The following is a 16991-nucleotide window of genomic DNA, read 5'->3' on the forward strand; positions in this document are numbered from 1 at the left end:
GATTGTCTGTCTGGCAGAGGATTTGAGTATATTGTCAGAGCCACGTCAGGGTATTTATGTTTGCTAGCTTGGACCTCTGCTGTAGATAAGGGGAGAACTTCAGTTTCCCAAAATGCCATCCCAGTACTTCTTCAGAACACTGACTTCCTATTAGAAGAAGCCAGATTGACAGCTGATAAGAAATAATTTCTTATTTCATAAGAAATACTTATTCTTTGATTCTTTTTGATTGGCCTTTTCCTACCCCCTACCTGTGATTTTGAATTATTGTACAGAAAGGTAGTTTAGCAGACAGTATATTTCCTACTCTAGGTCTTCTCTTTTTTTTTTAAATTATTAATCAGACCTTGTCTTTAGAACATAAAATGACTATGCTGGGACAAGCTGTTAAACCCAAGCTCCCATTTGTCATTCCTCTCACATTTGCTGCAGCCTGTGCTGCAGATCAGAGGTTAGCTGAAAGCTGGCTCCAAGAACCTATATTTCTTACCCTGCAGCGCCACCCAAGGCTGCCACGGAAAAATTAATCCTAAATTTAACCCAAATGAGCCTTGCCATCTGCATGCAGCAAAAGGCAGTTTCAGATCTAGGACTAAAGTGTCAAAGTCGTGCCTGCCCTGTGCTTGTTCTGGCTAGTGGGGGCGAATGTGGTTCCAAAGAAATCTCTGTTGGTGTTCCTAGCTGTTGCAGACACTGAGGAGTACTCCAGTGCACAGCCAGCACCAAGAGGACAAGCACGGTGGATAGAGTGTTAAGAATAAGCCAGATTTCATTGGATACAGGCCATGTCCTCAAGAAAGCTAGCAAAAGATGGAGGTTTCTCTGATTTATTGACTCAGAGCTTCTTGTCTGAGAGCAGTCATTTAAAAAATCCATGCAATTAAAAGGTACAGTGCTTTTCAATAGGAATTTGCAAGTGAGTCTTGGTTGAAGATTTCATATCCTCATGTTTATTGCCCCTCAACCCAGACCAATTAAGTGGCTGCTTGTATATAACCTGTAGCAGAGAGCTTCTTTGCCTGGTACGGGATGCAGTCCCAGCCATGCTACACACCCTGCTTCGTTTCTTTCTCACATCTGTCACTTCGCTCATGAAGTTCCTCCCCTGGGGCAATTTTAATATCATATCTCTAATAGGTAGTGTCAGATTTGATCTCACAGATTGTGATTAATTGCAACTCTTTTCCAAACTCCTGTGCCCTTCCCTTAGGGACGAATTAAGGCCTCACCTCTATTGATTAGAAAGGTGATTCTCTGAAACTCCTCTTTGTAGGAAGGGAGGATTTTTGAGAGGAAATAAAAATCAGTTCTGGAATGTTTTTCAAAAAACATTTGAGGAGGGAAGAGGAGAGGTGGTCTCTGAGAATAAAAAAAGGCTTCTGAACACCCAGAATAATGGAATAGATGGAAAGGGATATTCAGAGTATTAAAAGGTGTATCAAATGAGCAATGATTGCCAGATGACTTCATTAATTGTATAAGTAATGCTTACTCTAAAATGTTGTTCATGGGAATGTTTACATCTGTATCTTCATGATACTAGGATGTTACACCTATATACCAGAGCTAACATAGTTAATGTGAGTGCAGCAGATGTGTTCCAGTACTTTGCTGGGCTTTCCAAATGCAAAACATCTCTCCTGTTGAAGCGTATACACATTTCTCATTAATCAGTTGATTATTGCACCTTAGGGACTTGCTAGGTCTTAAAAAAACCTGTATTTCTGAAGCTGTTTAGTTGTTCCAAATAGTGTGTGTTTTGTGTCCTCTTCCTATTGCCAAAAATTCCCATTTCAGGCAGGACTTAGCCTTGGTGATAAAATAAGAAAAAATTGTTTCCTTCTGGGCATGTGGGTAGGAAATTAGAAGTATAAATCTAAAATTGCTACCCTTGTTTCTCAGATGGCATCTCAGAAGGGAGTTAGCTCTTTTTCTGTAAAAAAAGATGGAAGTGTCAATGGCCTGTCTCCCTATAGAAAACAAGGTATGCTGGTCATAGGAAAAGTGATGCTATGCTGCATGCCACTTCATTGCCTTTTACTCTTTTGGAGTGATATGGTTTTCTGCAGTTACCAAACAGCTGCATTTGCCAGCACTTCTCCAGAAAAGACTACTAGAAAAGAGCAGGAGAAGGTGGTGGTTTTGGACAGAGGGGTATTATTATGAATGCATGTGCCTTATTTCTATGAGTAATATATCACCTGTTGTGTAATGATTTTCACACCACCTGTCTTTCAGACAGTGAAGGAAAACAGTAAATGAAAAAGCCAAGATAAACATTTTCCCCTATTTCACCAATTAATTTGTGGCCTTTTTTGTTATTTTATTTGAGCAAGTCATTTGTGTGGTTGTAGGCTCACGAATGCCTTTCACCTCTTCAGCTTACAAGTGACCTATCACTTAATCAGCTTGTATTTTGGTGTAGGGCACATGGACCAGATGCAGTACTGATGGCAGAAGGCAACCGTCCTGCTGAGCTGACCCAGTCCCAGATGCTTCACATTGCCCAGCAAATTGCAGCTGGGATGGTTTACCTGGCGTCCCAGCACTTCGTCCATCGGGATCTTGCTACCCGTAATTGCCTGGTTGGTGAGAACCTACTGGTGAAGATTGGGGATTTTGGGATGTCTAGAGATGTGTACAGCACAGACTACTATAGGGTAAGTGAGCTGCTGTAATTGGTAGTAACCTAGGCCTTGTTCAGTTATCTTACCACGCTGATGTGACCGATGCTGCTTTTACACTCAACAGTCTGTCCATCAGGTAATTTAGAGGCTGGCATATGGAGAACCTGGATTTGAGATACAAAGCTTTGGTAAATTTGGAGAGAGTTAATCAGAGCAAGATTGGCATGTCCTGCTGTTTATATATGTTGGCTTTATATCCTAATAATAAATCACAGAAAGGTCTTTTTCTCTGGTCAGAAATTCTGCATGTTTGCTCGGCTTTAGTGAAGAAGCAGCAGCAGCAGATAGAAAGAGTGGGTAATCAAATTTGGCCCAACACTTTGAAGTTGTTAAAACATGTTTGGCCTTATATATTGGCCAATGGAAATTGTAACTTGTAACTTTTGGGTATTGTGTAATATTTCAGTTTACTAGAGGAGGTCTAAGTACTGGACAGCAGCACTCAACCAGTTATTTTACTCAGGAAGAGACAGGGTGAGAAATTGTTATGTACACAGCACCTGAAAGGCTGTCAGTAAGTTTTTCGTGCCTTAAGCCACATCTTTAGTCCTGCTGCTCGTGGTTGAGGAGTTTTTTTTGTGGTGGGTAGGAGTACCCCAGTGTGCTTTTTCATTCTGGCCCAGTATGTTTTCCCTGAGCTTGGTTGCCCTAAAATGATCTCTGAAGTTCGCAAAGGGCTTCCAGGGTTGCTGGAATAAATGGGACTGTGTACATTAGTTGCTGTTGTTGATGTTGTCTTTGTACTATTTGGCAAGTCATGTAGTTGACAGCATTTGCTGTTTGCTACCACGTTTGCAATTTCATGATTGGAACTGAAGCTGTCACGCGTTCGTGGCTAGGGAAAGGCAACCCGTGGCCAAGCTGTTAATTTACAAACCCTAGAGTTTATCATGTAAAATAAGCTACTCAGCATCTTCACGCGTATTTTCTGTATCTCCCTCTCACATAACTTGTTGCCAGTGAATTCCTTATAGATAAACTGAAGGCCTGTCCCTTAGCCACCCAATGTGGACTGCTGTGTCCATAAAGGAGAGTATCACCTCAGCATCAGTGTTTCTAGAATGTCCAGAAAAAGATTGTCTCTACGTCTGACTGAAGCTGGACAGGGCAGAGGAAGCTACACACAAGGATTATTGTGTTTTCCCTTAATGACTGGGAAGTAACAGTCTTCTCTGTTCTTTGTCTTTTCTTTCAAAAGGCAAACCTAGTATTTAGTAAACATATAAACCAGATTCCTCTTATACTTTGTTATTTGGAAAACTTGGCACTTCAGGCTATTTGGTCAATGTAAAACAAGCATGACTGCATTTCAGAACTTGGAAAAATACACAGAATGGTAATCTCTTCCAGCGTTTGTGTTTGAGAGGACACCAGTGAGAACCAAAGGTCAGGGTTTCTTGATTTTGCATCTGAAATATGAGCAATACCTGTTGGGACTGGAGGCATGTCTCTGTTTTGTACTTTAGTGAGACTGGATTGGTTTCCCATGTTTATCATTACAGTTAAGAGTGAATGTCCATGCTTAACAATAAGTGTTTGCAAAGGCCTTGGCAGTCATAGGTAGCATTTTTCAACAATAAACACTCTGCTTATTTTTGGAAAAAATTAATAACTGGCTGCTGCAGAAAAACTTACCAGCAAAAAGGGATGGAAACTAAGTAATTGTATGGGCTTTCTGAGGATGATGGAGGCCTGGTGCAGCCGTATGATAGTGTATTGACCCTGGCGTCATCTTACCTGCTCATGTACCTCTTAGTTTAACCGTTGTGTCTTACATGTGAGCACTCAGGCAAAGCTATTACCGAATGAAGCACAAGTTTACAACAAGACCCATGACCTGGAGAAAGCAGGGGTTCACCAAAGGAAATTCTGGGGTACCTCTCAAAGGACCTCATTCAATGGGTACACTGAATTTCTCTCTGCCTCTTATACAGAATCACTTTCTTCTTTCCTTCTCTCTCTCTTCATCACTTTCTTTGAGGCCACAGGAGGATCAGTGGGTTCCAGGGTATCACAAAGGAGAAGAGAGTAGTGTAAAGAGTGTACAGTAATGGCTGTGAGAGAGGGAAAAAATAAGGCAGAAGAAGTAAGTGTAGGGAGGTTCTAGTAAAAGATAGAAGTGTGAATGGAGGAGGTAGACAAGTGTCAGAGGGGAAGAATGAAGATGGAAGGTAACATGGCTTCATCCAAAATGATGGTATCAGCTTGCAGTTTGATGGACAGGTACGAAACTTAAAATTGGATAGTCACTTGTTCTGCACAGAGAGAAAAACAAGGACCACTTCTCTGGCCCTCACGTTCCTGCTGGCTTCTGCAGAGGAGGGACAGAGCCACAGCCTCCTGTGCCACCATATTTCAATGTTAAAAGTTTAAAGTTACGGTTGAGCCTATGAGGCTTTGGCCTACCCTGCTTGGGCCGTATGTGGGCTTGTCAGAAGCTGGTCAGGAAACAGTCAAGGCTATTACGACTTTCCAGACAGTTGCCTGGAGAAATATATCCATGGCAGACCTAAGTAATGAAACTGTCCGTGATGACACTGGGGTGGCACTGACCTAACATACCTAATCATTTACAGCAGGCCAAGTCTTTTTAACTGCTCAGGCTTAATCACAAACATAGGAGCAATTCTTCCCCAACCTTGACAGCTTTATCTGATGCTTGTTGGAAGGATTTACATATCTCCAAAAAGTTCTTCAAGAAATTGTTCACCATTTTTTTTTATTAATACACTGAAATCAGTTTTTTGGGATCCTACCACCCTGTCAGGATGTTAGATTTGCCCAAGATGATTATTTATAGCTTGCTTCTGTAAGATAAGGATGATCCCCAGTCCTTATTCACTGTTAGATTGTTAATGACATTCTGCTTTGAATCAGCTTAGTTGTTAAAAGATGCTTCAAGAAAGAGGGGGAGAGACATAACCCCTGGGCTGGGGATACATGTGATGCATGGCCCTTATTGCACAAGCTGTCCTTTTTTCTCCTCTGTTCTTCTTTCCTTTCTTTTTCATCAGGCAGGAATTGTGTGGGTGGGAGGAGCTCTGATGTACATGCTGGCATTCAGTGCAATAGCAATAGTTGTCAGTAGTCAGACAAGATGAACCCAGGGACATGAAGAATCTGCAGTGGCTTTTCTTAACCAGCACTGCTATCCCCTCCAGGCCAAACTAAAACGACTGTCAAGTAATTAGTGTGGTGTGTTTGCCAAACAGCTCCAGTAACACTGCTGTACTGCAGTCCTTGTAGCACAGCGGATCATTTCACAAAGTTATTTACTTGTAGAGCTTCAGTCTCAGGTTCATTAGGGGCTTTGATTTGTTTTGTTGATGTCTGTTTTTTGTTCTTTGGACTCCCAGCCCACACAGGTCAGGGTTTCCCATCTTTCCCTCTGATGCCTAAGTAGTGTGACTCAGCAGCAGCTTTCAGTGCCTTAGAGTATTGACACTGAGGCACAGGAACAACTACTTTGCTAATATTTGTTCTTGCACTCCAAGATAGTATATCAAGCCCTTTTCAGGCTTCCAGTTCAGTTTTGCAAGTGATTGCTCAGCGCTTGGTCTTAAAATACTTTTCTGCATTTCTTTGTCATAAGCAAAAAGCTTAAAGGAAAAAAGAAAAAAAGGAAGGTCATCTCATCCAAGTACGTGGAAAAACTTAAAATACCCAGCCTGGTCAGCCACGTACAGGCTTGAGCCAAGATTTAGGATGAAACTCTGATCTCACTGGAGTAAAAGCAAGAGCTTTGCCATTAATTTCATTAGGACCAGAATTTCACCCTTCCACATTTTTATGTTTATCCAGTGCAAGATAGAGATTCTGTGTCTGATTTAGATTAATGGAGCTCAGTTGTGTAATCCCTGTTTGCTTTTGTATAACTTACTTGCTTTTATGCAACAGCACAAGGAACAGTGGAGAAAATAAGAACTCCTTTCCTCCACTAGTATGGACTGTGGAAGATCCATCAAAAGACTGAGGCTGTTGATGAGGTTTCCATCTTCCTTTAGGACCAGCTTGCCCCAAAGGAACAGGAAGGTTGATAAGTCACAAAATATTTTCCTCCACTTCTGGCACAGATGGGGCACAAGAACCAAAGAAGATGTGTTTCAGTATAACATTCCGTGAGCCCATTTCTCTTTAAAATCTTCTCCATATTTTGTACCATGTTTTGCTATTTGAAGAAAGCATAGCATGTATGATTGGAAGAAGCAACATTGGTTTCTGAGCCCACACCTTCCACTGTTGCAGGAAGGCATGCAGCAGGTGTTAAGGGCAGGAGGAGCTGAAGAACCTCAGATCTCCTCAAGCCACATGGAAAACCCTAACACTCATTAATGCTTTAGCCCTTTCTATGTAAGACACTAAACCTCACAAAAATTCCAGTCTGCCAGGGCAAAAGAGGAAGAGGTGTCAAGGGTGTCAACAGTGTCCTAAGCCCCTAAAGACAAAATCCATTTGTCAACAATTCCTGAGAGATCTTAGGAAGTCAGTCACACGCAACTCACAGCAGGAGGTAACAGCAATCCCCATCAGTCTGTCTCGATGAGAATGACCTGAGCTGGCAAGCTGTGTAACGCTATGAGTGCACGAGCAAGCTGCAGCAGCCCATGGTGTTACTGGGGTTTAGTGATGCCCCTCAGAGCACATCTGGCCCTATTGCCTCTCCTTAATGTCTCAGAGCGGGGTGGGGAACAAAGTTGACCCAGAGCCAGATCAGCAAGAGGGGAAGCAAAAATTCAAGTGACCAACACAAGTCCTAAATAAAGACTTTAGTTAAATAAATAAATACGGAACAGCCTGCGAAACACTGACAGACTTCTTCTCAGATGTCTCTCAGGTATAATCAAAAATGGATAGCAGCAGTCTTGTGTCTCCAAAGCCTGAATTTCTAACTCCTCCTGGATCACCCTTGTCCTGTCATACAGCCTCTTCCATCAAAGTGGATGTTGTAAATAAGATCCTGCTTCCAGGACTTTCCCCAGAACACCGCTCCACAACCTCGCTGTCCTAATGGCTGCAAATTTTATTCTTTACTGGCAACCTGAATTAACTCAAGACCAATGAACAGCCACTTCATCATATTATTCTCCTCCTTTCCTAGCCTTTGCATGTCAAGTGTATTTAGAAGTATTCCCGTCCCCTCCTAGACTGTTTTGGAGTGTTAGAAGATGCCCACTGTCAGGACAAAAGGTTCTTCATTTTTGTTGTCCTCATAGCAGCCTTCTCCCATGACTTTCAGTGTGTGAAACAGCTGTTCCGGTGTCTTTTTGTGGTACAGACTTCACTAGGACTGTAGCACTGTTTTCCAAATTAGATTTTGCCTGTTCTCAGATCAGAGGTACTTCGCAGTCTCTTACAAAAACACACTGGACGGTACATCCTAGACTTGCATAGCCTGTGTCACTGGCACACAGTCACTGTATTGTCTAACAGTGCCCTGGGCCACTCTGTCTTCCACTCCTTCCAAATGAAAAACATCCCCTTTTTCTGAAGTTTTTGGTTTCAGTCCCTCAGTGAATGACTTTGCAGTTCATATTAGCACATTTTGTACTTCTAGTGCTTGAGAAAGTCTGTTGTCTCTCTTTTGTTTTTAGCTTCTTTGGGGGCTGCTTTTTAAAAAAATTAAAATTCAGGTCTTGTCTGATTTGGTGGTGAGTAAAGAACTAAAGGAACAGAATCGTGGTACCAAAAAGTAAACAGCTGAGGGAGTGAGAAAGATTTGTAAGAAAGACTCCTAGATTTTTGTGGCTTTGTTTCTCACTGTATTGTTTCTTGATCATTTCTATTTAATGTTAAGTGAGTATTTTGGGAAATGATGTCTTTTTAAAACATAAAGATCCATGTGCTTTCATTTAAGACGTGAAAAGTTATTACACTTCTTCATCCCCCAGGAATACTTCCAGAAAAACTAAGGATTACACAATTTGCTATTCCAGGCCAATTTTAAAAATACCCAGCTTTCAGACCTTCTCTCTACATAAAAAGGTCAAAAACCCTTTGAGAAAGCATTTTGACACTTGGGAGTATTATAGTCCTCAGCAAACAATCCCGATCCTGGTCTCTGCTGTTGCCTAGCAAAGCCGGAGTAGCAGTTTGGAGACAGTGAGACAACATTAGTATTAGAGTAGTGAAATGGCAAAGAGCATCTTGCCTGCTAGGCACAATCCTTCCTTCAAGTGTGCACCTAATATTGTAGCTTGCTGTATTTCTGTCACCTGTATAATACACTTTTCTGGTGACTCTCTGTGTGTAACATTTGCTAAAAGATAGTGCTAGTAAAATAATCACCATCACCAGAGAGTGATCTCTCTTAAGCTATTTCTGGTACCAAATGCCTATTTGCAATGAGAATTAATACATGACAACATGGAGCTAAAAAAAAAATAAATAAGAATACCAGTTTGTCATTATTTGGGCTGTAACTAGCCAGGGAAGCACCACAATACAAATGTTTACGGTAAGGAACAAGTGTCTGTCTATTCTGAAGGGGCAAGAGCAGCAAACACCTGCAGGTCTCAGCTATCACTACAGAGATGAATACCTGTGTGGGGGAGTTTGGAGGAGGCTGCACTAAGGAAAACAAGAAAGAGTTACTGAGAAGTCAAGCAGCTTGTCAAGGCATCCTCGTAGGTGTGTGTATTGAATTGTCACAGTTTGAAGGCACAGTTTGAAGGCTTTTTATTAGCTGCTATTTTTGCATCCATTGCTCAAAAGGAAATTATCTGCTTCCCTACATGGACTTCTCGGCTCTCCTCCTCCGTCAGAGGCTCATTGCATCATGTGTAGTGCTGGGGAGGACAGGGTTCCAGCAGCCCTGGAGGACATGCACAGATGATTTCATGAAACTGGAAACAATACAGGGAATAATGGACCAGACAGATAGAGGTAAATCCAAACTTTGAAGCCAGTTCAGTAACTCTGAATTTAGAATAAAACGATTACAAGAAGAATTCGGCTTAATTATTTTAGAGAGCTTATAGGAGCTTCCTAAAGGTCACCACAATTAGAAACTTGTACACGTCGGGACATGGTGTTATCATACTAAAGTATTAGCAGCATGGCTTGTTGCCTGTTACTGCTTGCTCGTGCCAGAGTATATTCTGTTGTGTGCAGAAAACATGCTCTTTCCCCAGCTCCTAATTACACACCCCTGACTGCTGGAGTTTTGTCTGGAATTGCAGTTTTCTCACTTGCTCAGTTCTACACAGAGAGACCAAATTCAGCTTTGTCTCAGGCAAGTACAGTTCCAGCTTTTTCAGCATAGCTATAGTCACTTCCCAAGTGAAGTTCCCTCATCGTCTTCACACCAGGGTCATTGGTCTTACTTATAGTTCTGATTCAATCTGTTTTCACAGATACACGGATTGAAGGGGAGTCCAAGAAATTTTTCCATATTAGTGCTAGGAGAAGGAACATCACAGGTCCAGCATGTGTAGTGTTCTAGATTTAACAGTGAGTTCTTACTAAAATCCATCTTGCAGGGTTAATGACAAGACAGGACTATGGAAAATAAGATTTTTAACTGGGGGGCTGTGACATACTTTGTTTTGCCATGTTTATAGAATGCTCCCTCTCATGTGAAATGTGCAAGTGGGAATCCAGCTCCGTGGCTTCTGGAGCACATTCTCCTTCAGTCTATGAGAACAAAGAGTGTAGGAAGGGCAGAAACAGAAAAATATAATTACTGGGTTGAAAAATGGACCTGATTAAAAGACAAAGTAGAGCAGAGTGACCCTGCTTCTGTGACCAGTTACTTGATTACCCATTGAATTTGGGTGTCTAATTATTCCTTTGTAAAGCCACCCCAACTAGATTTACACCAGAGTCGTTCTCATGCAGGATGTAAAGAAATAGGTTCATGTTAAGAAAATAAATTCAGCCACGAAGCAGCACCTAAAAACAGAAGCCAAGAAATGCAGAAATCCTATTGAACAACACTACAGCAAAATGCTCCAAATGTATGTCAATCAAAAACTTAAAGTGTTTGGAAATTTTCAAGTGGAAATTTTCGTTGTGTTTGATTTTGTTAAAAGCTTTGAGAATTTACCGTCTATTTGGTCCCATTTCAGTCATAAAGCAGTTGGAAATTTTGGGTTTCCCACCCCATTTTTAAAGCATTTTGATGGCGTCTTTTTCAGCAGGGTTACTCCCGCTGTATGCAGTTGGTAAGAGCCTTAGGATCCATTTGCATGCCTATAGAATAGCAGGAAGTTTACACAGTCAGCAGCACTGGTGGCTGACACAAGCTTTTCTGTTAACAGGCTCTTAGCACAGATGTTCATTAACTTAAAAAGTCCTTTAAAAATTACATATACAAAACTGAATCATTCTCAAAAATAACCACGCATATGGATATAAATTGCAGGAAAGCAATGATTCACACATTGAAATTAGCTTTATGAACTGCAATTTGGAGATCTTTGCATAACTGATCAAAATCAGCTCATTCCATTAAGTAGCAGCACAGCCCTACAGAGCCGTTTTTGCAGGTGCTGAAATGATTTGACCGCTATTTAGATGTTTAGCACATAAGAGGGCCACGTCTTCAATCCCAGCTCTGTTCACAGTTTGCTGGATTGTAGTTTGAATATCAGTGAAGGCTTTTTCTGTTGACTTTCCTAGAGCCAATGTTTTTTCCAGGGCTTTAGAAAGTGCGAAGTTTACAGGCAACATTTTGTAGAGACCAGACTCAGAACAGCAAGAGAAATGATGACATGATTTCTTTAGTTTTTCTTCCCAAGCCAGGTCTTTGTGCAGACCACTAATGCTATTTAGTAATTATGGGGAGGAACCGTGTGTAAATATCTGGAGAGAGAGACACTGTACCATAGTGCTACAGATTGTCACTTTTGGCAGGAAATCTGCAAAGCAAATGACAGCACTCCAAAGGTTATCAGCTGAAGCTGTTGACTTTGTGATGTTTGATGTGCACAGTGTGAGGAAAAGATGATGTGGGAGCAAAATGGGAAAAAGATCTCTGGGATCACTGTGACCACAGTCAGAAACTGGAGCAGCAGCTCCCGGCTGCTGCAGAACACTGGTGCCCCTTGTGCAACCGCGTCACTGCCCCCACTGACGGTGGGGACAGCACAGAAAGGACATCCAGAAGGAGCAGGGCTAAATGGGAGTTCTTTGAGGACTGGTCACAGAACCCGCTCCCAGCAAAGTCTTTGCAGGCTTCCAGCTGGAAGGTTTTCTTATGCAAATGGATTCTTTCCTTGCAATAAGGAAAGCAGTTGCTAGGCAGTTTTCCTAAATATGCGTTTTTTTCTCTGGCCCAAAGAACAATGGGCACTCTTGGCTCACAGAACTCAGGAAGCACAGAAAGGAAGAACTAGGCAATTAGACTGTGAAGTGCTATGTGTAAGGGGATGGATCTAGGGGACAGCATCAGCTGGTAATAGATCAGAGCATACAAATCTGGCACTGTGGATTTGGTGTAGGCACAGCAAAGAGCTACTGGTGGTGAGTGGAAATAGGGAGCAAAGGAAGCAGTGTGTGATACTGCAGGTCATTTAGACCTCCACTGTTCTCTGTGTCCTTCAGCTGTCTGATGGAGCACCTGACCAGCCAGGCAGCTTGCGTGTGTCCACTCCAATAGGAAGGGGAAGAGAAGTCATTAGCAAAGACTTGGATCAAGATGAGCGTGTTGGCACTAGTCACAGAGAACATGGACATGTTTTAGCTTACCTGTGGAGTTGTAACGCGCATGCCTTTGTGAAGAGTTTTCAATATCAGACATCATGAACAGTACTGAAGTTTTTGACAAGCTGTCAAGAACAGTTCTCCGAGCTTCCCAAAAGGTGAGGAGCCCAGAGTAGAGGTGATTTTGCTTCTTACAGGCTCAAGAACTTTGTAATTAGACTTCAGAGATGACTTGGGTTTGGATTATAGATATAGATATATAATATAGTCTTACATAAAATGGAGCCAAAACACTTAGAAAATGCTGTCAAGCTTCTCTCTGTGGCCTAACTTTAGGAAGAGATGAAGGCTTGATCTAAGGTGAGTGAGAGCATATGCATCTGACATCAAGGACAGACTAAAAAAAATTAGAAAATATTGTGGTGCCTCAAATGCTTCTGCTTCCATCAGGAAGGTAAACAAATCTGCAGAAGAAAAGCCTCATGAGTGGGAAGTAACTTTGTTCTTCCCAATGTGCTGAAATGCTTTCAAGAAACATGCCTGGCTTAAAACCCTTGAATTTACTTTCAGAAGTTACTATTTATTTGTCCCTTAGCAGTATCCTTGAAAAGCTGCTCTCTGGCCCTTGAGGATTTGAAGGACTTGCATTAAATTTGATATACGATCAGTTCCTAGCTCTCTTCTTTAGTTCATCTCATCCAGGACTTGATATTGCAATAGTGATGCCTTCAGTTGGCAAGCAGAGTCAGTCAGACCCATTGAAATGCTCAGAGGTACCAAACCTGAGAGGCAATGCAAATTAGGTTTTGAAACTATCACCTTATTTAGTCTTATATATTTGTGTTGTTCTCCAGTGAGACATTTATGTTTGTCATAAGTTTAATACATTGAGTAAACGAGCCTTAGTTTAAAGCCTATGGAAGCATAATGTTGCTCAGGTTACATCTTCTCTCTTTGATCAATGTAGTTAGCTTTTAAATTGCATTTTAACTTTTGATTTGACCTGTAATAATGATGCTTTTAATTCGCTGTGACATTTTTTTCCTTTGTGTTATTTATGAGGGAAAACTCTTTGAGTTTGCTTATGTTCATGGAGCTCCATTCCCGTATGCATTATATGACCAGGAACTCTGCGAAATTGTTTGAAACTGATCCAAATGGTTAGCAAAACATATGAAACCAGAATGTTTTCAGAGATCAGTTTTACTTTTGAGGAATTTACCTAAACCTTATTCAGAATTGAGTCATGAAGAACAGTAAGGTGGTAGGCCCCAAGTCAGAGAGGCGACTCATGAATGGTCAGCAAGGATTTTCAAGAATCCAAATCCTTGCTGATGTAGATGAGACCAAACCATTATCAACAACATTACAGAAAATACAGAAAAATATATTTTTTTTTTCCACACCCAGAATTCTACAACATTTCTAACCTATACAATTTTTATAGAAGGCAGAAAGACACTCATACATGTTCAAAGAACAAAAACTTGTCTGGCTTCCAGACTAAGCAAACTGGCGTTGACATCACTGTGGACAGGTTTTTTACCTTTGTCCTTATTACCTGCAAGTTTGTAATGGCTTGACTTCTGTTTTCAATTCTGTGTTCACTGCTGTATCTAAAGGGTGACAAAAAATGACATCAGCCTGTGATCCAGTCCTTGCATGCCACACCATGAAGCAAACAAATGTTATACTGGAAATCTAAGTTGTGTTTCTTTTCAACTGATATGTAAAATGTGATGCAGTCTGAGCTTCTCTGACAGATTATTTTATAACACCATTTAGTCCATTCCAAGGTGTGTGTGTGAAGGGAGTCCTTCACATTATTTTATGATCTGCCAGATTATGTCTCTATGAATTTAGATTTAATTGTGTACACAGAAAGGAAGAAATCTTATCAGGGTAAATACTTCATTCTCATTTTCTTTCTCTTTTTCTTTAAAATTTTATTTTTCTTTTTTTCGGTGTTAAGAGTTTTAGGAAGATAAAGAACTGTTCATTAAACATATCGCCAGATACCCTTTGATAACATATCAGTGTTGCAATTGTTTCACTGCCAGTATAAATATAGGGCGGGTGGTGGTGGGGAGGAGACAACATGAATGACAGACATGATGATTACAAGTCATTTGTCCTAATGCTTTTATCATCTGCCTTCCCCATACTGCCTCAGCCCTATCGCACAAAATAAAAATGTGATCCTATCTGGAGAACATAGATTCTTTCCAGATTGATTTACCAGATGCCTGTCACCACCAAGTCACTTTGAAAGACTAGCTGATAGGCTGGGCTCTTTGCAAGTTACTGCTCTACATGCAGTCCTTTTGCAGCTGATTATGCTGCCAACATTATTTTCTGACGGTGAGATTTAGTGCAGCATAGCTGGCTGGCAGTATCCTTGTAGGAGATTTTTCTTGCTTGTGAGCTAAGCGAAGGGCAGGGTCCTGCATTCTTGGCAGCCTGTCATATGCATGAGCTGTTTGTTTTTTGGATTCAGCAAGCAGAGTTTTAAATCATCTTTAGCAAAACAAGACATAGAGAAAAAAGAGAGATCAAAATATAGATGAATATTTCATGTCAGAATTTTGGCAGCATGTCTCGTCTTCTACATTGAAAGCACCAACAAAAAAGGGAATTTTGCAGTTTTTCATCAGGTGGCTTCTCATGCTCCTTGAGTACCTTCACTTATTCTACGATTGGTCTCTTATGCCATATCAGCCATTTTTTAGAGAAAACAATCTAATGTTGAGTACTTGTGTGGGAAAAGCATTAAAATAAAGCACAATGTCAATACACAGTGAGTGGAATGTGCCCCTCAGCAGAAAGCTGATAGATACTACTTGAATCTACAAATAGGGCCTATATATTTTTTTAAGATATACAGGCCCAATATTGCCGTTCTCTGCAGAGGGGAATTCTGTCAAAAGTGATCGGAAGATCCATCTTACATAACTCCTACCCATTCGCATAGACACACACAGTTGTGATTTTTTTTACATCAGTCATGCTTGGAGGAACATACAGTTTTGACCAACAAACGTTTCCATGGCAGTTTGGAGAGGGACTAAATGGTGGATTTGGAGATGAGCCAGCTTGTATATGCCTACGTATTATGCAAGATTAACCTTCTTGTTTTCTGTCCTGATCAGCTTCAGTTACTAGAATAAAACACTAAATAGAAAAAGAGGAAAGCAAAGGCTGTGCTGCACTACACACAGTAAGAAGTCCTTCAAATACAGCTTTAGGCATAGCAAAAATAGACATAAACTAGGAAATACAAAGGAGTTGCACAGAGAGGTTTATACAGCTCCACTATACAATGTGAGATTGAAGGTATGTCTAGTCTGGAGGCACTGCTAGCTCTAAAACGGTGACATGAGATTGATGGAGACTGCAAAACTGTTCAGAAGCAGAGTGAATACTCCTTTTCTGGGGCATACACTTCTCTGCCTGTGCTACTCACAAAGTCTAAGCTGACTGCTTTATATGTTCTCAGTCATGTCAGAGGTATGGAAAACTGAATTATGTCAACTAACACAGTTAATCAGGAAAAAATGTAAATAATGCTTCTTTTATAGTTATTCCTTTTAATCTGGCAGTATTTTACAACATCTGAATACATGTCTTTAAGATAAAAGGCAGCAAAAATAGAAAATAAAAAAAGAATACATCTTGATCTGTTTAGCCTTCAGGTTACATAAATTAGGCAATTACTGTGCATCTGTAGTTGAATAATTTCCTATTGTAAGTAAAGCTCACAGGGGCAGAGAGCCTAAAACTGCCTGGGATTCTCAGAACTCCTGGCTTTGGAATAATTGTGACCTCAAAATTTTGGGAGTACTTGTTACTCTTCTGCTACTGCTGTTTCAGAAGGCCAACTCTAAGAAATGGAGGGAACTACTTGTTAGGATCAGCTTAAGTATTGGGAAAATGTGGATTTTCTTTAAATAAAGGTGCAGAAAGTAGCTGGAAATTGTGTCACTAAATCCCGGGAGAAGATGGAGAGCACTAGATTGCAGAGCTATCTGTGATTTCACCTCATAAGGGACACTGAAATACACAAAAATACACAAGAGTGAAAGGCTAATGGACAAAGGGGGTTACAATGAAAAGCGCCAAAAAGCATTTGAGATTGACTTTGAGAAGAATATTAAAATGAGCAAGAGAAGGTCCCTTGACTATTTTAAATGTGAAGAGAATGAGGAGGAAAATGTTGCCACTATAGACATGATGGTGTGGGAAGGAGAGTTAGTTTGGCCTGGAAGCACAATTGATTTTTAACATCTGGTCTTGAAAGTACAGTGATGGATATGAAGATGTAGGCCAAGTGGCTAATGGGACTGAGAATATGAAGGCTAAACTTGGAAGAAGCATAGAGAAGAGATCTTTGAACAATGTGGACATGGCCAGCTTGTTTTATGATGGGAGACAAAGAGTTCAGCAAACTCTTAAAGTGGCATGAGCCAGCCCTGCTGCCCAGAGAAGGTCCTGCTCTCCTGCTAGTCTCAAAGGCAAATTCCTGCATCATCCACCTTTCTGCATCAGCACAGGTGTTACTGCAACCACTGAACAAGTTGTATTGATGAAACAATCCAGATGAAAAACAAGCTTTTTTTTTTTTTCTTTTTCCTGGTTGTGGGGAGGACAGAATACTTCTCCAAA

At 40.9% G+C, this 16991-nt stretch overlaps 1 protein-coding gene across 1 annotated transcript in view; it reads left to right on the forward strand.

Annotated features, from left to right (window-relative positions):
• The window catches only part of NTRK2 (neurotrophic receptor tyrosine kinase 2), a gene marked incomplete at its 3' end in the record, with an annotated part of 173792 nt that overhangs the window by 131562 nt on the left and 25239 nt on the right, over positions 1 to 16991 (forward strand). Inside the window, exon 12 of the mRNA XM_080362473.1 lies at positions 2426 to 2660. Coding sequence (XP_080218599.1) covers positions 2426 to 2660 — 235 coding nt within the window. The remainder of the gene's footprint in view (positions 1 to 2425; positions 2661 to 16991) is intronic.

The sequence above is a fragment of the Nesoenas mayeri genome (assembly GCF_963082525.1).
Source record: "Nesoenas mayeri genome assembly, chromosome: Z".
Classification (NCBI taxonomy): domain Eukaryota; kingdom Metazoa; phylum Chordata; class Aves; order Columbiformes; family Columbidae; genus Nesoenas; species Nesoenas mayeri.